The sequence below is a fragment of the Mobula hypostoma genome, chromosome 12 (assembly GCF_963921235.1).
Source record: "Mobula hypostoma chromosome 12, sMobHyp1.1, whole genome shotgun sequence".
NCBI classification, from domain to species: Eukaryota; Metazoa; Chordata; class Chondrichthyes; order Myliobatiformes; family Myliobatidae; genus Mobula; species Mobula hypostoma.
Window position 1 is genome coordinate 103,058,413 of NC_086108.1, and position 22,399 is coordinate 103,080,811.

At 44.8% G+C, this 22,399-nt stretch overlaps 2 protein-coding genes across 4 annotated transcripts in view; one reads left to right on the top strand and one right to left on the bottom strand.

Moving 5' to 3' along the window:
- Positions 1–2,647, top strand: part of st6galnac5a (ST6 (alpha-N-acetyl-neuraminyl-2,3-beta-galactosyl-1,3)-N-acetylgalactosaminide alpha-2,6-sialyltransferase 5a) — a 76,123-nt gene extending 73,476 nt beyond the window's left edge. The window contains exon 4 of one of the 3 annotated variants that reach the window (XM_063064725.1): positions 920–2,647. In XM_063064725.1, coding sequence (XP_062920795.1) covers positions 920–1,157 — 238 coding nt within the window. In that variant the 3' untranslated portion in view covers positions 1,158–2,647. The remainder of the gene's footprint in view (positions 1–919) is intronic. The other 2 variants (XM_063064724.1, XM_063064723.1) reach the window with 2 other exon arrangements.
- Positions 2,648–2,658: 11 nt separating this feature from the next.
- The window catches only part of pigk (phosphatidylinositol glycan anchor biosynthesis, class K), a 191,481-nt gene continuing 171,740 nt past the window's right edge, over positions 2,659–22,399 (bottom strand). Inside the window, exon 11 of the mRNA XM_063064721.1 lies at positions 2,659–2,892. Coding sequence (XP_062920791.1) covers positions 2,782–2,892 — 111 coding nt within the window. The 3' untranslated portion in view covers positions 2,659–2,781. The remainder of the gene's footprint in view (positions 2,893–22,399) is intronic.

Below are 22,399 nucleotides of genomic sequence, written 5' to 3' on the forward strand. Positions count from 1 at the left end.
CATTCTCCCCGTGACCACGTAAGTTTCCTCCTGGTGCTCCAGTTTCCTCCCATGTTCCAGAGTTATACATGTTAGTAGGTGAATTGGTTACCTGGGTGAAATTGAGCAGCAGAGGCTCGTGGAGCTGAAAGGGCCTGTTACCAGGCTGTATCTCTAAATTAAAAAAATATTCTCAATTGTTTTTTTCTTCTGTTACCTCAGTGTGTTTGTGTAAGGAATGATCACCTGGAAAGCGTGCAGACAAAACCTTCTCACTGTGCCTCAGCACGTCTACTGCCTGTAACTCCGCTGGCGTTTAGGGCAACAATGAGGGTCCTCCATCTCCGGCGGTCTTCAGGGCTGAGTCAGTAATTCAGTTTTCACAACAGGCCAGGCAGCATCTCTAGGAAGAGGTGCAGTCGACGTTTCAGGCCGAGACCCGTGTCCTGACGAAGGGTCTCGGCCTGAAACGTCGACTGCACCTCTTCCTAGAGATGCTGCCTGGCCTGCTGCGTTCACCAGCAACTTTGATGTGTGTTGCTTGAATTTCCAGCATCTGCAGAATTCCTGTTGTTTCAGTTTTCACACCTGTCAGTCATGCAAGTCCCGGGGTGGAGACTCAGGAATACCCTCACACACAGATATAGAAGGATGCTTCATTGCTGTTTCCATAACAGTTTTGTTTGACTGGTCAGGGCTGTTGGCCCTGAGCTGAACCCCCAAACCAGGGGGACCAGTGGACTACTGTTAGTCTGGCCTCTACCCTTTGACTTGTTTGGCATGGTGACCCTACCAAGCCCTAACTTCAGCCAAAATAACTCTCCAGGTCATTGAGGCTCACACGCCTCCAGACCCTACAAGGTTGTGGCATCTTAGAATATCTCAGCACGTGTGACAATAATCAGCCAATTCCAGTAACTATTGTTGTCTCCTCCTCCAGGGACCCTACTCACCGACAGGTGCCCTACCATTACTACGAGCCCTCGGGGATCGACGAGTGCACAATGTACATGTCGCACGAGCTCGGCCGCAAGGGGAGCCACCATCGGTTCATCACGGAGAAGCGCGTGTTTGCCAGGTGGGCAAAGAAATACAGCATCCACTTCCACCAGCCGGAGTGGGGTCCCGGCTCGGAGTCGGCGGCCGCCAATCTCACAGGGGCTGACGGCAGCCAGTGAAGAGGAAATGCAGCCCTCAGGACCAGCAGTCAGCTGAGCGGCAGGCCAAGGAGCTGCCCATCCATTTCCTTTTGATAAGTCGTCATTCCTTGAAAAATGAGAGAAGGTGCATCTTTAAGATGCCTTTCACAGTCAAAGATGTGCATTGGAAGTCTCATAGTATAGGTAAAGGGCCGAGGAAATTACTGGATACCCACTACAACTCAACACAGTGACCCTCAAGGCAGGGATCTCTTCAGAGCTGAAAATGTGACGGCTGTCTTTTTTTAAACATAGCAAAGGACAGTGTTTCAATTATTAAAACCGACTTTGTTAATCTTGCATGCAGCCTTTTACAATTCTTACAGGGTATTTTTTGGATATGTGTGTGTGCAATGTCCCTTATCCCAATCACTGACCTGTAATACTATTTATATCGGAGGAAATTTATTATCATACTAGGCTGTAATGTGTCAGTTTTGAACTTTTGCTGACATTTTAGCCAAATACCATGGACTGCTCAAAGTTGTAGCAACTAATTAATCTTCCTGTGTGCCAGGGACTCTTTTCACTGTGAGAATGTATGATTGGGAAAATAAAAGAGTCTCAAAGCCAGCAGATGGTCTGTTCTTGTATTCGGGAAAGGAGGAGGCAGTCCGGCCCATCTTTCCTGTTCCACCCTTGATCAATAGCAATCTGCATTTTAAAACCATCTATCTGCTTAGGATCCTTAACCCTTGTGAACATTTCTGGTTGCCTCATTACAGGAAGGATGTGGAGGTTTTAGAGAGTGTGCAGAGGAGATTCACCAGGATGCTGCCTGGATTAGAGAGCATGACCCATGAGGATAGGTTGAGTGAGCTAGGGCTTTTCTCTTTGGAGCAAAAGAGAGTGAGAGGTGACTTGATATAGGTGTAGAAAATTATAAGAGGCCCTGGCAGAGTAGACAGCCAGAGACTTACTTGCAGGACGTAAAGAGCTAATATGAGGGGGCATAACTTTCATAACTTCCTTCTGCGGAGGGAAGTGCAGGGGGAATGTCAGAGGTAGTTTTTTTTTTAGAAACCTCGTTATAGGAAGGATATGGAAACTTCGGAGAGGGTGCAGAGATTTACCAGGATCCTGTCTGGATTAGAGAGCATGTCTTATGAGGGTGGGTTGAAGGCGGAAGGGCTTTTCTCTGGAGAGAAGGAGAATGAGAGGTGACCTGATAGGGATGTACAAGACAATAAGAGGCATAGATTGAGTAGATAGCCAAAGACTTTTTCCCTGGGTGGAAAAAGCTAATATGAAAGGGAATGATTTTAAGGAGAATGGAGGAAAGTTTAGGGGGGAATGTCAGAGATTTTTTTTTGCACAGAGAGTGGTGGGTGCGTGGAACGTACTGCCAGTGGTGGAGGCAGATACATTAGGGGCATTTAAGACACTCTTAGATAGGCACATGGATGAAAGGAAAATGAAGGGCTATAGGGGAGTGAAGTGTGAGATTGATCTTGCAGTAGGTTAAAGGGTTAGCACAACATCATGGGCTGAAGGGCCTGTACTGTGCTGTAGTGTTCAATGTTCCTAATGCTCCAATTACCTAATCAGTTTTGTTCAATGCACCTATTGACACCCACACTCCCCATCCATTGTCCCAGTACCATCAGCACCCTGTACAGCTCGAGATGAGTTCCAGATCTTCAGAACCCTTGAGTGAAGAAACAAATCCTGCAGATGCTGAATCCCCAGAAACACTCAGCAGGTCAAGCGGTGTCTGTGGGAAGGAGAAAACAGTTTAACGATTCATCGCATGCTATTCAGACTTGTGCTAATATTATTTGGTGACTGTATGTGCTATTGTAACTACATGTGATGTGTGGACCGGAGGAACAACGTTTCAGATAACTGTGTATGGGGGAATGACAATTAAACTTGAACTTGAACCCATGGGCCGAGGTGAAAAGGGAGATGTGTGGTGCAGCTGGTAGAGGTGCTCTCTCATGGTACCAGAGACCCAGGTCCAATCCCAACCACTGGCGCTGCCTTTGTGGAGTTTGCATGTTCTCTGTGTGACCACAAGGATTTCCTCCAAGTGCTCAGTTTCCTCCCACATTCAAAAGACATGCAGGTCGATAGATTTAGAGCAGGGTTTTACAACCCTTTTTTATGCCAAGGACCCTTACCATTAACTGAGGGCTCCATGGACCCCAAGTTGGGAACCCCTGATTGAGAGAGATACGGGTCCAAGCAGGCAAACGGGTTTAGCTAAGATGGCATTCTTGGCTGACATGCGTGAGTTTGGCTGAAAAGCCTGCTTCTGTGCAATATGGTTGAACAAATGTATTGATACTAGTTCATTATTGTCACATGTAACAAGATACAGTGAAAATCTTGCCTTTCACACTGTTCATACAGATCAAATCATTTCCAGTGCACGGAGGAAGAGAAAGGTAACACAATAACATAGAAACATAGAAAATAGGTGCAGGAGTAGGCCATCCGGCCCTTCGAGCCTGCACCGCCATTTATTATGATCATGGCTGATCATCCAACTCAGAACCCAGCCTTCCCTCCATACCCCCTGACCCCTGTAGCCACAAGGGCCATATCTAACTCCCTCTTAAACATAGCCAATGAACTGGCCTCAACAGTTTGCTGTGGCAGAGAATTCCACAGATTCACCACTCTCTGTGTGAAGAAGTTTTTCCTAATCTCAGTCCTAAAAGGCTTCCCCTCTATCCTCAAACTGTGACCCCTCGTTCTGGACCTCCCCAACATCGGGAACAATCTTCCCGCATCTAGCCTGTCCAATCCCTTTAGGATCTTATACGTTTCAATAAGATCCCCCCTCAATCTTCTAAATTCCAACAAGTACAAGCCCAGTTCATCAATACAGAATAAAGTGTAGAAGCCACTGTAAGAGTGCAGTGCAGGTAAACAATAAAGAGCAAGATCATAACGAGGAAGATTGTGGGTACAACTGTAATATGACTTCCCAGTTCTTATGCTCAATGCCTCAGGCCATGAAGGTTAGAATACCAAATATCTTTTTACCTGTCTTCATGTGTTGCTACTTCCATGGACCTGTGGACTTGCATTTCGATGTCTCTCTGCACATCAATGCAGCTAAGTTTCCCGCCATTTACTCTGTATGTTCTAACAGAGTTTGACCTCCCAAAGTGCATTGCCTCACATTTTGAGTCATCAAAAAGTACAGGACAGAAACAGGGTCTTTGACTCATCTAGTCCATGCCAAGCCATTTAAACTCCTTACTCCCATCGATCTGCACTGGGACCATAGCCTTCCATGCCCTTACCATCCATGTACCTATCCAAACTTCTCTTAAACATTGAAATTGATCTCTCAGCACCACCTATGCTGGCAGCTTGTTCCACACTCTCATCATCCTCCAAGTGAAGAAGTTTCCCCTCATGTTCCCCTTAAACTTTTCACCTATCACCCTTAACCTATGACCTCTAGTTGTCTCACCCAACCTCAGTGACAAAAGCCTGCTTGCATTTTCCCTATCTTATACCCCTCATAATTTTGTTTACCTCTATCAAATCTTCCCTCAAACTTCTATATTCCAAGGTCCCTACCTTATAACCCAATCTTACCTTATAACTCAGGACCCCAGTCCCTGCAACATCTTTGTAAATGTTCTCTGTACTCTTTCAATGTTATTTACACCCTTCCTGTAGGCAGGTGGCCAAAATTGGGCACAATACTCCAAATTAGGCCTCACTAGTATCTTATACAACTTCCAACATAACATCCCATCTCCTGTACTCAATGCTTTGATTTATGAAGGGCAATGTGCATTCATGACCCTGTCATGAAAGCTATAAAGCTTTAGTTATGAACCTGCCCACCTGTGACATCACTTTCAATGAATTATGGACCTATATTCCCAGATCCCTTTGTTCTACCACTCTCCTCAGTACCCTACAGTTCACTGTGTAAGACCTACCCTGGTTGGGCCAACGGAAGTGCAACACCTCACACTTGCTTGCATTAAATGTCATCTGCCATTTTTCCAGTTGGTCCAGGTCCTGCTGCAACCTCTGAGAGTCTTCCTCACTGTCCACTACACCTTCCTGAGGGTGGAGGATCAACACCTTATATTCCATCTGGATACCATCCAACCTGATGGCACGAATATCGATTTCTCCTAGGGAACACATCCATCCTCCCCCCACTCCACCCACTTCTTCTATTCTCCACTCTTACCTTTCACTTCTCACCTACCTGTTACTTCCCCCTGTGTCCACTCCTACTTCCCTTTCTCCTATTGTCCACTCTCCTCTCCTATCAGATTCTCCTGCCCATGACCTTTCCTACCCACCTGGCTTCATCTATCGCCTTCCAGCTGGCCTCCTTCCCCTCCCTCCACATTTTTCATTCTGGCGTCTTCCCCTTCCTTTCCAGTCCTGAAGAAACGTCTTAGCCCAAAACATCAACTGTTTACTCTTTTCCATAGATGCTGCCTGACCTGCTTAATTCCTCCAGCATCTTGTGTGTGTACCCCCAATCTTGGTGTCATCTGCAAATTTGCTGATCGTTAACCACATTACCATCCAGATGACAAACAACAACAGACCCAGCACTGATCCCTGCGTCACTTCACTAGTCACAGGCCTCCAGTCAGAGAGACAATTATCCACTACAACTCTCTGGCACCTCTCACAAAGCTAAAGTCTAATCTAATTTACTACATCATCTTGAATGCCGAGCGACTGAAGCTTCTTGACCAACCTCCCATCCAGAACCATGTCAAATGCTTTACTAAAGCCCAACTTTCATCAACTTTCCTAGTAACATCCTCAAAAAACACCACAAGATTGGTTCAACATGATCTACCATGCACAAAGCCATGCTGACCATCCCTAATCAGCTAAATACTCATATAACTGGTCACCTAGAATCCCTTCAGTAACTTCCCCACTACTGATGCTCACGACCTTTAACTTCCTGGTCTATTTTTAGAGCCTTTCTTAATCAATGGAACAACATTACCTATCCTGCAATCCTGCGGTACCTCACTGGCCACTAAGGATGATTTAAATATCTCTGCTAGGGTCCCTGCAATTTCTTTACTTGCCTCCCACAGGGTCTGAGGGATCCACCCCGACGAGCCTCAAGAGAGCAAACACCTCCTCCTCTGTGATCTGTTTAGGGTCCATGAACTTGTTGCCACTTGCCTCACTTCTACAGACTCTGTGTCCATCTCCTAAGTAAATACAGATGCAAAAAAAAACCCATTTAAGATCTCCCCATCTCTTTTGGCTCCATGCATGGATTCTGATCTTCCAGAGAACCATTTTGTCCCTTGCAATTCTTTTGCTCTTAACATTTTCTGCAGAATCCCTTTGGATTCTCCTTCACCTTGTCTGCTAAAGCAACTCCCCGGCTTCTTTTAGCCCTTCTAATTTCTTTCTTTAAGTATTCTTTTGCATTTCTTATACTCCATAAGTATCTCATTTGTTCCTACCTGTCTATACCTGCTATGTACCTCCTTTTTTTTTCTTAACCAGGGCCTCAATATCTCTTGAAAGCCAAGGTTCCCCTATCCTGTTATCTTTATATTTTATTCTGATAGGCATATTCTGATTCTCTAGTTTACAATCTCAACCCATGAACCAGACCTATCTATTTCCATAGAAGTTGCTGGTAAACGCAGCAGGCCAGGCAGCATCTATAGGAAGAGGTACAGTCGACGTTTGGGCCCGAGACCCTTTGTCAGGACTAACTGAAAGAAGAGCTAGTAAGAGATTTACTCTTACTAGCTCTTCTTTCAGTTAGTCCAGATGAAGGGTTTCGGCCCCAAACGTCGACTGTACCTCTTCCTAGAGATGCTGCCTGGCCTGCAGCGTTCACCAGCAACTTTTGTGTGTGTTGCTTGAAATTCCAGCATCTGCAGATTTCCTCCTGTTTGCTATCTATTTCCATATTTACTTTGAAACTAATGGAATTATGATCAGTAGATACAAAGTGTTCTCCTACACAGACTGCTGTCACCTGCCCTGTCTCATTCCCTAATAGCAGATCAAGTATCACACAATCTCTGGTTGGGACCTCAATGTACTGAATTAGGAAACTTTCTTGAACACATTTGAGTAACTCTATCCTATCTAGTTCCTTCACAGTATGGGAGTCCCAGTCAATATGTGGAAAGTTAAAATCTGCTACTATAACAATCTTATGTTTCTTGCAACTATCCTCAACCTCTCTACAAATCTGGTCCTCTAAATCCCATGGACTCTCGGGTGGTTTGTAATATAGCTCCATTAACATGGTCATACCTTTCTTACTCCACAGTTCCATCCGTAAAGCCTCACTAGTGATCTCCAGTCTGTCCTAACTGAGCACTGTCGTGACATTTTCCCGGACGAGTAACACCCCTCCTCCTTTAATCCCTCCCACTCTGCCACGTCTAAAACAATGGAACCCTGGAATATTGAGCTGCCAGTCCTGCCTCTCCTGCAATCTTGCTAATGGATACAATTCCATGTGTTGATCCATGTCCTGACGAAGGGTTCCAGCCCGATACGTCGACTCATCCTTTCCACGGATGCTGCCCAACCTGCTGAGTTCCTCCAGCGTGTTGTGAGTGTTGCCTTGACTCCAGCATCTGCAGATTATTTTGTGTTTACAATCCATGCCGAGTTCATCTGCCTTTCCTACATATTATATCAAAATATACACAACTCAGGATAGTAGTCACATCACGCTCAACCTTTTGATTCCTGACTTTGAGTTCTTAACAATGACTGTCTCCCCAACCTCTCCTCTGTCAGTTCTGGCACTCTGGTTCCCATTTATCCTGCAGCTCCAGTTTAAACACTACCCCCCACCCCCACCCCCGTGCAGCAGTAGCAAACCTTCCAGCTGAATATTAATCCCCTTCCAGTTCAGTTTCAAACTATCCCTTCTATTACCTTCCCTGGAAAAGAGCCCAATGATCCAAAAATATATCAAATACTCTGTTTATATCTCAGAAACTGCTGATCTCTTGGGATTTCTGTGCACAACAGTCTCAGGGGTTGACAAAGAATGGTGCGAAAAACAAAAAAAAATCAAGCGAGCAGCAGTTCTGCAGGCGAAAATGCCTTTTTAATGAGAGAGGTCAGAGGAGAATGGCCAGACTGGTTCAAGCTGACAGGAAGGCAACAGTAACACAAATAATCATGCTTTACAACAGTGGTGTGCGGAAGAGCATGTCCGAATGCACAATGTGTGAAAATTGAAATCGATGGGGTACCACAGCAGGAGACTATTGACATACACTCAGTTATAAAGTAGCACAGCACAAAAACAGCCCGTTTGATCCGTCTCGTCCATGCTAAACTATTAAACAACCTGGACCCACCTACCTGCAGACCGACCATAGCCCTCCGTGTCCCTCTCATCCATATACCTATCCAAATTTCTCTTAAATATTGAAATTGAACCCATATCCATCACTTCAGCTGGTAATCATTCCACACTCTCACCATCCTCTGAGCGAAGAAATTTCCCCTCAGGTTTTCCTTAAATATTTCACCTTTCACGACCTTTAGTTCTAAATCTCACCTCAGCGGTAAAAGCACATTTGCATTTACCCTATCTGCCCGTCATAATTTTGATTACCTCTATCAAATTCTCCCTCATTCTCCTACACTTTATTCAACCTGTCCCTAAAACTCAGGTCCTCAAGGCCTGGTATCTTTTATTTATTTATTTTTATTTGGCAATCGAGTGCAGATTTGGCCTTTCGAGTCCCACTGCCTCAACAACCCCGACAGACCCGATTAACCCTAACCTAATCATGGGACAATTTACGATGACCAATTAACCTACCCGGTAGGTTTTTGGACTGTGGGAGGAAACTGGAGCTCCCAGGGAAACCCAACACTTGCTAGAGGGAGGACATACAGAGATGCCTTAATTGAACTCTGAGCTCCAACGACCTGTATTAGCGTTGCACTAACCGCTAAGTTAGTGTGGTGTCCTTTTCTTTGCACATAGTGTACACTGAAACATTGAAATCTATTCACCTGTTTTTCTCCAGTCCTGCTGGAGAGTTTCGGCCCAAAATATCGACGGTACTTTTTTCAATAGATGCTGCCTGGCCTGCTGAGATCCTCCAGCATTTTGTGTGTGTTGCTCGGATTTCCAGCATCTGCAGATTTTCTCTTGTTTGTGAAACGTGTTGGTTTGCGTCAATGATCAACACAGTCTTGAGGGTTGTGCTGGGCAGTCCGCAAGTGTTGCCATGTCTCCAATGCCAGCATGGAATTCACAGCTCACTAACCCTAACGTTTGGACTGTGGGAGGAAACCAGAGCACCCGGAGGAAACCCACTCGGTCACAGGGAGAACGTACAAACTCCTTACAGGCAGCGGCGGGAATCGAACCTCTATCTGCGATTGCTGGTGCTGTAAAGTGACTATCCTAACTGCTATGCTACCGTTCCACCTGCCACACTACCACTGTCTCCTGGAGCCTGGCCACTCACGTTGGAGAAGAAGCAGTCAGGAAACTCTGAACACTTCGTGACTCAACAACAGCACGCACAAGACATGGAAGAAACCTGCTGCTTTCTAGACTACCTCAGTCAGTCATCATCTACACACAATTCACTGCCATCTGGATCACTCGAGGCTAACTGCGTGGCTGTATTTTAGGAATAATTCCATATAAGGGAGAAAGAATTACATAACCAGATTCAGGTTTATTTTCATCAACATACGTATGTTGTGAAATTTGTTGTTTTATGGCAGCTGTACAGTACAATAAATAAAAATTACTAGAAATTGCAATAATAGATAGCGAGGTAGTGTTCATGGGCTTATAGGCTGTACAGAAACCTGATGATTAGAATATACAATTTGAAGAGTTGTTTTAGGATGGCCGTAGTTGAGTGGAGAACACAGCATGGAGATGGTGTTTCAATGGGCTGCCTCTGTGATACATACAAACTCTGGTTAGGCCACACTTGGAGTACTGTGTCCAGTTCTGGTCGCCTCACTATAGGAAGGATGTGGAAGCATTGGAAAGGGTACAGAGGAGATTTACCAGGATGCTGCCTGGTTTAGAGAGTATGCATTATGATCAGAGATTAAGGGAGCTAGGGCTTTACTCTTTGGAGAGAAGGAGGATGAGAGGAGACATGATAGAGGTATACAAGATATTGAGAGGAATAGATAGAGTGGATAGCCAGCGCCTCTTCCCCAGGGCACCACTGCTCAATACAAGAGGACATGGCTTTAAGGTAAGGGATGGGAAGTTTAAGGGGGATATTAGAGGAAGGTTTTTTACTCAGAGAGTGGTTGGTGCGTGGAATGCACTGCCTGAGTCAGTGGTGGAGGCAGATACACTAGCGAAGTTTAAGAGACTACTAGACAGGTATATGGAGGAATTTAAGGTGGGGGGTTATATAGGAGGCAGGTTTTGAGGGTCGGCACAACATTGTGGGCCGAAAAGCCTGTACTGTGCTGTACTATTCTATGTTCTATGTTCTAAACACGAGCCATCTCTCTTGTTTGATTGAGATACCACAATAGCTCACAGCTCGCGAGGTTTACTTGTCTCTGCGCTGAACTAAGGCCGTGGCCAGCAACTAAGGGGTTGCTGGATCAGTGTGAGTGACTGGCTGTGATTCAATTTTGTGAACTTCAGTTCTGAATGCTATTTGCTTACTTTCAGTGTTTGAGTGATTTGGTTTTTCTCTTCTGCACATTGAGTGCTTGACGGTCTTTTTATACTTTATACTTTATTGTCGACAATCAATTGATACTAGAACGTACAATTATCACAGCGATATTTGATTCTGCGCTTCCTGCTCCCTGGAGTACAAATTGATAGTAAATAGTAAAAATGTAAATTATAAATCATAAATAGAAAATAGAAAAATGGAAAGTAAGGTAGTGCAAAAAAAACCGAGAGGCAGGTCCAGATACTTGTAGGGTATGGCCCAGATCCGGGTCAGGATCCGTTCAGCAGTCTTATCACAGTTGGAAAGAAGCTGTTCCCAAATCTGGCTGCATGAGTCTTCAAGCTCCTGAGCCTTCTCCCGGAGGGAAGAGGGACGAAAAGTGTGTTGGCTGGGTGGGTCGTGTCCTTGATTATCCTGGCAGCACTCACTCCGACAAAGTGAGTCCAAGGACGGAAGATCGGTTTGTGTGATGTGCTGGGCTATGTTCGCGATCTTCTGCAGCTTCTTCCAGTCTTGGACAGGACAACTTCCATACCAGGTTGTGATGCACCCTAGAAGAATGCTTTCTATGGTGCATCTATAAAAATTAGTGGGGGTTTTAGGGGACAGGCCAAATTTCTTTAGCTTTCTCAGGAAAAAAAAGGCGCTGGTGGGCCTCCTTGGCAATGGACTCTGTTTGGTTGGACCAAGTCAGATCATTTGTGATATTGACCCCGAGGAACTTAAAGCTTTTGACCTATTCCACTTGCGCACCACCGATGTAAATTGGGTCGTGCAGTCCGCTACTCCTTCTGAAGTCAACAACCAATTCCTTCGTGTTGCTGACGTTGAGGGATAGGTTATTGTCTTCGCACCATGCCACCAAGTTCTTAATTTCCTCTCTGTACTCAAACTCATCATTACCCAAGATACAGCCTACAATTGTGGTGTCATCAGCAAACTTATATATTGAGTTTGATGGGAACTTGGCTACACAATCATGGGTGTACAGTGAGTACAGCAGGGGGCTGAGTACACAGCCTTGTGGGGCACCGGTGCTCAGAGTGATTGTAGAGGAGAGCTTGCCCCTATTTTTACAGCCTGGGTCCTGTCTGTGAGGAAGTTGAAGATTCAGCTGCAGATCTGAGTGCTAAGGCCCAGGTTCTGGAGCTTAGGAATCAGTTTATTTGGAATGATGGTATTAAAGGTAGAGCTGTAGTCAATGAAAAGGAGCCTTACATATGCATCTTCATTCTCCAGGTGTTCTAAGGAAGAATGTAGGGCCAGAGAGATGGCTTCTGCCATTGACCTGTTGCTCAGGTAGGCGAATTGCAAAGCATCGAGGTTGACTGGTAGGCTGTGGTTGATGTGTGCCATAACCAATTGCTCGAAGCACTTCATAGCAATTGATGTCAGAGCCACAGGTCGATAAGTCATTCAGACATGCCACCTTGCTCTTCTTCGGCACTGGGATTATCATTGCCTTCTTAAAATCCGAGGGGATTTTAGACTGAAGCAAGGAGCAGTTGAAGATGTCAGCAAACACTCCTCGCTGGAATAACCCGTCCTGGGACACCATCTGGACCCGTCGCCTTCCTTGGATTTATCTTCAGGAATGCCCTTCTAATGTCCTCCTCGGTGATGATGAATCTCGATGCCACCAGGTCCGGTTCATCCAGAGGGAGCGGGACGCTCCTCTTCTGTTCGAATCTCGCGTAGAATACATTAAGTTCGTCAGGAAGAGAAGCGCCACAGTTATTGATATTCCCAGCCTTTTCTTTGCACCCAGTGATCTCATTTAGACCCTGCCATAGTCTACCGGCATCCCTCTGGTTAGCCTGGGCTTCCAGCTTGGCTCAATATTGCCTCTTGTCGCCCTTAATGGCTTTCCGGAGTTCACGCCTGGATTCCGTGTAGCGACTGGTATCCCCGGACCTAAAAGCCGCAGCTCTAGCCTTCAAAAGGGTCTTGACATCATAATTCATCCAAGATTTCCGGTTAGGGAATACCCGGATCGCCTTGCTTTTACTGGGTTCTATTGGGTTTCTTTGTTTTGTGGCTGCCTGTAAGAAGACGAATCTCAAGGATGTATATAGCATACAAACTTCGAAAATAAATGTGCTTTGAACTTTGAACTTTGATTGCAAATGGACGTGGCTAACAAAGTCAGTTGAGTCAGGGAGGGGCAGTTAACAAAGGAGTCTCAAAAGGGCCAGATGGTCTAATTCTGCTCCCTATGTCATGTCTTAACATTCAATGATTCAGGAACAGTTTCTTCCCCTCTGACATCTAATTTCTGAATAGGCACTGAACCCATAGCACTACCTCACTACTCTTTTTGCTCTACTCATTTAATTTCAATTTCACTATCTATATATACATTTACTGTAATTCACGGTTTTCGTTATTATGTATTGCATTGGACTGCTGCCACAAAAACAACAAATTTCACAGCATGTGCCGGTGATATTAAACCTGATTTTGATTCTGGTAAACGTCACTCCGGTTAATCAGTGCCTCTCCTGCAGCTGCAGTGTGAGAGTTTCAGATATCACCACACTACTTGACAAAAGCCAATAAGTCCTGGAGGAAGCAGTCAAATTGTATTAATCTCTTATTTGGCTGGAGTTCCGGCAGTGGTAAATACGGCTTCTCTATGCTTAAGCGCCTCCTCTCTACTCTGCTCAGTGGGCAGAGTGCTATGCAAGGGAGGAAAACAAATCACACAGAGAAGGAACTGTCAAAATAAATAAATTAATGTTCATATTACACTGTACTTATAAATGTACAAAGCAAGTCTCCCCTGTATTGGATTGTGTGATCCTTGCTCTCCACATGGTCATCTCATGCAACAACTCCACCTCCTATTTCCCTGACCTCACTCTCACTATACCGCTCATCGAACATTCAACTTAGGAACCAGCCCTTCTGTCTAAGCAACACACACAAAATGCTGGAGGAACTCAGCAGGCCAGGCAAAGAATAAATAGTCGACATTTTGGGTTGAGAACCTTCAACAGGACTGGAGAAAATAGATGAGAAATCAGATTAAGAAGGTGGGGCAAGGGGAGGAAGAACTACAAGGTCGTAAGTGATAGGTGAAACTGGGAGGGGGAGGGGTGAAGTAAAGAACTGGGAAGTCAATTGGTGAAAGAGATAAAGGGCTGGAGAAGGGGGAATCTGATAGGACCGGAGGTGGGTGATGGGCAGGTAAGGAGATAAGGTGAGAGAGAGAAATGGGAATAGGGGAATGGTGATTGGGGGGGGGCGCGGGGAGGAGCCATTACAGGAAGTTCAAGAAGTCAATGTTCATGCCATCAGGTTAGAGGCTACCCAGACGGAATATAAGGTTTTGCTCCTCCAACCTGAGTGTGGCCTCGTCGCGGCAGTAGAGGAGGCCATGGACTGACATATCGGAATGGAAATGGAAAGTAGAATTAAAATGGGTGGCCACTGGGAGATCCTGCTTATTCCGACAGATGGAGCATAGGTACTCTGTGAAGCGGTCTCCCAATCTACGTCGGGCCTCACTGATATACAGGAGGCCACACCAGGATACATTGGATACAGTAGGTGACCCAACCGATTCACAGGTGAAGCGTCAACAGGGAGGAGGTGTAGGGGCAGGTGTGGCACTTGTTCCGCTTGCAAGGCTAAGTACTAGGAGGGAGATCAGTGGGGAAGGACGAATAGACAAGGGAGTCACTTAAGGAGCAACCCCTGTGGAAAGCAGAAGGTTGGGGGGGGGGGAGGGAAAGATGTGCTTGGTGGTGGAATCCCATTGGAGATGGCAGAAGATATGGAGAATTATGTGCTGGAAGTGGAGGCTGGTGAGGTGATAGGTGAGGACAAGAGGAACCCTATCCCTGGTGGGGTAGTGGGACGATGGGATGAGGGCAAACATGCAAGAAATGGAAGCGATTTTAACTCTCATATGGCTAGGAGGGCGCTTTTGTTTAAATGGAAGGATGCTGTTCCGCCTAATCATGCTCAGTGGTTAGGGGATGTTATGGCATGCCTAAATTTAGAAAAGATTCGTTGTTCAATTTCTGAATCTAAACAAGATTTTCAAAATTTGTGGGGGCCATTTTTAAATTATTTTCATAATCTTTTACTTCTCGTTAAAGTACAGAAAATGGTTAATAGCACATTTTATTATCTGATAAGCTTTTCTTTTTTTTTCCCAAACAGTTTCAACTTTGGTAGTGAGTGTAGATCTTTTCTTTTTATAAAATTGTTTATATTCTAATATACGTATTAATCTAATCTATATGAATATAGAGTAAGGAGTTCGTTAATGCGATTCAATATACTGTATTCTTTTGTTTTATAATATGTATTCTCTTGGACTCTGTATTCTTCTATATAGAAAATATTGAAAAAGCAAAAGGAATGGAAGGGATGTGGGTGAGGGAAGCATTGAAGGTGGTGGAAGGGAAGCCCCTTTCTTTGAAAAAGGAGGACACCTCCTTAGTTCGGGAATGAAAAGCCTCAACCTGAGAACAGACATGGCAGAGACGGAGGAACTGAGAGGATGGCGTTTTTACAAGTACTGTAACGGGGTGGGAAGAGATATTGTTCAGGTCGCTGTGAGAATCAGTGGGTCGATAAAGGATATCAGTAGGTAAGCTGTCTCCAGGGATAGATAGATGGAGAGAGAGAGAGATCAAGAAAGGGGAAGGAGGTGCTGGAAATGCACCAGACAAATTTGAGGCACTCCAGCATCTGCAGATTTTCTCTTGCTTCTGTCTGAGATATTCTGCTGAACTAATCACTCTAATGGTTCCTGATTACACTAATCCCTTCTGTCTGCACATGGCCCATGCTGTACCCATTCATTCTCTGCACATTCATCTAAAGAGTTAAAGATTAGCTTTTCTCGTCACTGCATTAGCATTTTATATTTCAGTAATATTTAAGAGATTGTGCTGTTTGAACATACTGGTTGATTAAGCATTCTTGTTCATTTAAAATAATTAATTATGGGTTATATGTACAAATACGTGAATTGCCTACATCTTCATGCCACCGCAAGGTACGTGCACACCTCGCTTACAGTAAACTTGAAGTTAGACCTGCATTCCCAGACTCCCATGTCTTCCTTCAAATTAGTTTAATGTTTTGAAGTTACAAAAATAACTGTCACATGTACATCAAATTATACAGTGAAAAGTGTGCCACACACTCAAAATGCTGGAGGAACTCGGCAGGTGGTCAAGAGTCACTTGGCATTAAAGATGAGGCAGTAAACTGGATTAGATATTGGCTTCACAGGAGAAGCTGGAGAGTGGTAGTAGCGGGGTTGCCTCCGAGACTGGAGGCCTTGTGACTAACGATGTGCCACAGGGATTGGTGTTATGTCCGTTATTGTTTGTTGTACCTATCAATGATCTGGATGATAATGTGGTAAACTAGATCAGCAGATTTGCAAACGACACCAAGATTATGGGTGTAGTGAACAGCAAAGAACACTATGAAAGCTTGTAGTGGGATCTGGAGAAGTAGGCTGAAAAATGGCAGATGGAATTTAATGCAGACAAGTGTGAGGTGTTGCACTTTTGAAGGCCCATCCAAGGTAGGTCTTACATGATGATCGGTAGGGCACTGCGGAGTGCTGTAGAACAGAGGGATCCGAGAATATAGATCTATAATTCCTTGAAAGTGGTTTCATATGTAGGTAGGGTCATAAAGAAAGCTTTTGGCACATTAACCTTCAGAAATCAATGCACTCAAATTTGAAAGTCTAAGATCTCGGGGCTCTGGAGACGGCGGATCGAGCGTCAGTGTCAGGGCAGGAGACTCGTGTGTCGTCGGGGAGGCCAGAAAATCTTTTGCTGGGGGCCCGAAGACCTGAAGTCTTTGTGATTTTCAGGCAAAGAGCTCGTAAAAAGCGACAAAACTGACTTTTTAGCATCATAAACCAGCGGGTTGTTGTTAAGTCTCCCACTCGCTGTGAAAATGGGGGACACCTCCCTCTCCCTCATTAGGGAGAGAGAGAACCTGTGGTTTGTCGAATGCTGGATGAATTGCGATAGTCTTTGGGGTAACTGCAAAGTCTGTGTCTTTGCCATCACCTAGCTCATGCTTGTGCTCGGTGGTGGGCACGTTTTTTTGCTGGGCGGGTAGGAGGGATCGTTGCTTGCTGCTGCTTATGCGAGATGGGGGAGCCGGGGGGGGGACTTTGGTGTACTCACGCTTAACTGTCGTTCATTCTTTAGGGCACTTCTCTGTTTTTGTGGATGTGAAGAAAAAGCATTTCAGGATGTATATTGTATACATTTCTCTGACATTAAATTGGACCTTTGAACCTTTGAACTGAGTACAGGAGTTGGGATATTATGTTAAAAAATGTATAAGATGTTGGTGAGGCCTAATTTGGAGTATGTGTCCAGTTTTGGTTACCTACCTACAGGAAAGATGTAATAAGATTGAAGGACATTTTCAAGGATGTTGCTGGGACTCGAGGACAGGAGTGACAGGGAAAGGGTGAGTAGGTTAGGACTTTGTTCCCTAGAATATAGAAGGTTGAGGTGAGATTTGATAGCGGTATACAGAATTATGAGGGGTATTGATGAGATAAATGCAAGCAGGCTTTTTCCACTGAGGTTGGGTGGGGCATGGGTTAAAGGTGAAAGGTAAAAGGTTTAAGGGGAATATGGGGGGTATTTCTTCACTCAGAGGGTGGTGAGAGTGTGAAACCAGCTGCCAGCATAAATGGTGGATGTCGGTTTGATTTTAACATTGAAGAGGAGTTTGGATAGGTACCTGGATGGCAGGGGCATGAAGGGCTATGATCCAGTGTAAGTCAATGGACTAGGCAAATTAATGGTTCGACTAGATGGACCAAAGGGCCTGTTTCTGTGCTGTAGTGTTCTATGAATCTATGACTCTATAACAGATGATCTCACCTGGTCCCTCAACACTACGTATCTGGTTAAGAAAGCACAGCAGCATTTCCACTTCCTTAGGAGACTGAGGTAAGTGAGGGTCCCCAGCAACACCCCCCCTCACCCACACCATTCTAACCATTTGATAAAGGCATCTGTTAGTCTTGCGAGACCATGGATCTGCGTTGGAAAGTCTTCACGCTCCAGGGCGCAGGCCTGGGCAAGGCTGTATGGAAGACCAGCAGTTGCCCATGCTGCAAGTCTCCCCTTGCCACGACACTGATGTTGTCCAAGGGAAGGGCATTAGGACCCATATAGCTTGGCACCAGTGTCATCGCAGAGCAATGTGTGATTAAGTGCCTTGCTCAAGGACACAACACGTTGCCTTGGCTGGGGCTCGAACTCACGACCTTCAGTTCGCTAGTCGAATGCCTTAACTACTTGGCCATGTGCCCACTAACCATCTGATACAAGAGCACCATTGAGAGTGTCCTGACCAGCTGCATCACCATCTGTTATGGGGATTGCAAGGCATCTGACCCCAAGTCCCTACAAAGGGCAGTGGGAACTGCTGAAAGAATCAAAAGGGTCTCTCTTCCATCCATTACAGATATTTATTAGGAGCACTGTATACCTAGGGCCCTTGGCATTGTCAGTGATCCCTCCCATCTGAACCACAATCTCCTTGACCCTACCATCAGGCAAAAGGACCTGTAGAATTAGGATAAGGAGTGTTAGGATGGGAAACAACTTCTTCCTCCAGGCTGTAGGACAACTGAACTCCCCGTCACCTCTCAGCTCTCATCACATATGAAATGCTAGTAGCATTACACTAGTTACTATTTAACTTATATCATAATACACCTTATTATTTGTTAGTTTATTTGTGGTAATATTACTTTATGTGTGGTGTGTGAGTTAAGTGCACTGTGTTGTGCACCTTGGTCCAGAGGAACATTGTTTCATTTCACGTTATATATGTGTAGGGCTGAATGACAATAAATTGAACTTCCACTTGAACACAAATAGAAAAAGCGGTAAGGGGGAGGGAAGGGAAATTATTGGAAGTTAGAGAAATCAATGTGCTCACTCAGTTGTCTTTCTATTCCTCCCAAAAATGTATAGATTTCTATCAGGTCTCCCCTCTGCCTTTGCTTCGTGTTTTGGTTCTTTACAAATCCGCCACTATTATCCACCAACAACCTTTCTTAATTCTTGAATTACCACCTCCTCTCCAAACTCCTTAAATGCAATGCAGCAAAACACAGTCTGCAGGAGGAGCCCTCAAGAGGAATTGTTGACATTTTGGGCTGAAACCCTAAATCAGACCCCGATTCCAGGATTTGCGGTCTCTAGCCTCTCATTGAATGTACTGTTGGATTCAACACCACAGTGATTAAATTACTGTCCAGAGACAAAACGACACACACAAAACGCTGGAGGAACCTGGCAAGTCAGGCAACGTCTGTGGAGGGAACAACAGTTCAGTCCTGATGAAGGACCCTGGTGATTCACGGAAACGTTTCTACGAAGGGCAAGTAGTGTGGCAGGATCAGAATCCGAATCAGGTTTATTATCACTGATATATGAAATTCGTTGTTTTGCAGCAGTAGTACCATGCAAGATATAAAAATTACTGTAAGTTATAAAAAAATAGTGTAAAAGAGGAGTACCGAGGTGGGTTCATGGACTGTTTGGAAATCTGATGGCAGAGGGAAAGGAGCTATTCCTAAAACATTGAATGCTATATCCTCAGGCTCCTGTACCTCCTCCCAGATGGTGGTAATGAGAAGAGGGCATGTCCCGTCTGGTGAGGATCTTTAACAATGGATACCACATTCTTGAGGCACTGCCTTTTGAAGGTGCTCTCAATCATGGGGAGAGTTGTGCCTGTGATTGTGCTGGCTGTACTCCACCATCAAAACTGGACAACTAGATAGTTCCTCCAACACAATCCCAAGAAGATAACAGAGTGCCAGCACAAGGCACACTTGGCAACATCCACTGTTATGACTGCACACCTTAAAACCAATTTAACCAATTTCCCTCGGGATCAATAAAGTATGACTATGAATATGACTATGATGACTATGACTATTGTATCCACCATCAGGTAGGACGTACGGAAGCCAAGATTCAGATGCAAGATCAGCTTATTCCCTTCAGCTAGCCCTTGAATCAACCAGCAAAATCCTAATCACTACAATTCAGCAACACTATGACAACTGTGATCACTTTGCACTAAAATGGTACATTTTTCTACTGTCTTTCCTTTAAAGATTGTGTATAATTTATGTTCTTCTTCTGAATGATCCTTATATGATGCTATGTGTCTGATATGCTGTTGCAAGAAAGTTTTTCCCTTGCACCTGTGTGTACGTGTTCTGCACACAACAGACTCATTTTTGACTTTGACTTCCAATTCTTTTAATACCTAAAGTATCTTTTTGTTTCATATATCCAGTAACAGCCTCCACAGCCCTCTTGGGTAGAGAATTCAAAAGCTTCACATTATTGGAGATTAAGACATTTCTCTTGATCTCAATCCTGCACAGGGACTCCTGGACTAGACAGCTCTGAACCTAACCAAGGGAAATATCGGTGAGACACAAGAGGTTGCGGATGCTGCAATCTGGAGCAACACACAAACCGGTGGTGGAATGTGAAGTGTTGAATAGCACTTGCAGAGCAGAAGGAACCGTCAGTGATTTTAGTCAAGACTCTGCATCAGGTCTAAGTGACTCAGCAGTTCCTCTCCTTCCCACAGAGGCCGATTAACCTGCTGAGCTTTTCTTGCTGAAAGGAAGTAACAACTGCACAATGCAGCTCCATGTGGTTTTTCAATTATCTGGGCACTGAGCTCTGTAATTCCCCTTCTTTAACTCCCCACATTCTTTCTTCTTTTAACACATTTCTTAAAAACTATCCTGATGAACGGTCTCGGCACGATGAGGCAATTATTTATTTCTCTCATAGATGCTCCCGACCGGCTGAGTTCCTCCAGCATTTTGTGTGTGTTGCTTTTAAAAACTACCTCTGTGACCAAGAGTTCAGCCATTTGCTTCAATGTCTCCTTTTGTAGCTCAGCATCACATTTTGTTTGCTCGCTCTCTCAGAAAGCACCTTTGCAATGTCTAATGACATTAAGGAATGCTTTGATAAACTGCCGTACAGTTCGCTATGGCCTTGGTGTCAGCTGTTGTTCACTGGCATGACTCATCCCTGTGCAGGAAGATTGAAGGTGCGAAGCGTTCTAACAACTATATGTCTGCTAGTCTTTATATCCTGTCTTTATATGTCTGTAGAAAAGGTACATTAAAGAAAAGGTTTCAATTTATACAGTCTTTAATACTGCCAAGATGTCCAACAGTGCTCACAGCCGAGGCAGAAAATATAGTTCACAGTTCACTGCTCCAGCAACCTACATTTCTTCTCAAGTTCTGATGCTGTCAGTGTGGAAATTGTACGTTCTCTCTGTGACTACACGGGTGTCCAGTTCCTTCTCACATCCCAAATGCAAATCAGCATAGAAAGTAAAGGTAAAGATTAGCTATATTTGTCACAGGTACATCAGAACATTTGCAAATCAAATCAATGAGGATTGTGCTGGGCAGTCCGTAAGTGTTGCCATGTGTCCAGCACAAAATAACACACTCAAGTGTTTGGAATGTGAGAGCAAACTCACTGGGAGAATTTACAAACTTTTTACAGGTAGTGGTGAGAATTGAACACCGCTTAATGATCAACTGAAAGTGATGACAGTGTCATGCTTCCCCATGTGGCAGGAGTAGAGGTAAACGATGAGTAGGGTGGGTGGGGGAACAAGACTGATGGGTTTACTCTGGTCGGAGCCAACACGAACCATAGGCTGAATAGCCTCCTATGTTGAAATAAGTTAAGGCATAAGCAACACTCACAATACGCTGGAGGAACTCAGCAGGTCGGGCAGCATCCGTGGAAAAGATCGGTCGACGTTTCGGGCCAGAACCCTTCGTCAGGACAGGACAGGTTCCGGCCCGAAACGTTGACCGATCTTTCCCACGGATGCTGCCCGACCTGCTGAGTTCCTCCACCGTGTTGTGAGTGTTGCTTTGACCCCAGCATCTGCAGATTATTTTGTGTTTAAGTTAAGGCATAATGCTGATGCTTTAATGTAGGCACCATTATTCTCAATTTGAAGAGCTTCCGTGAAAAATATGACTCCATTGCTAGAAAACGTTTTGCTAATCTCGACGAATGTTGGTCAGGAGTCAAGACATAGGAGCAGAATTAGGCCACTCGACCCATCTATTCTGCTCTGCCATTTCATCACGACAGGTTGAATTGCGTACGTCTGCACATTGCCGGGAGCCTGTACCATTGATTGCCAGACATTGTTGCTCATGGTCTTGGACTGTAAGTGTGTATATACACAATACAAAAAAATGTGTGTGCATATTTTTTTGAGTGAAAATGCTTCTTTGCTCACTATTTCGAAAGTTACTCGGTGTTTTAAAATATTTGCCTGCTATTTTGAATGTCTTGCACCTTGGTCTCAGAGGAACGCTGTCTTGTTCAGCTGTATCTATGTATGGTTTGAATGATAATTAAACTTGATTTGATCATGGCTGATCCACTTCCATCTCAACCCCTTTCTCTGACATTGCTTCTCAGCTTCTGGTACAGCACTGTCAGTGTGGAAATTGCATGTTCTCCCTGTAACTGAGTGGGTGCTCCA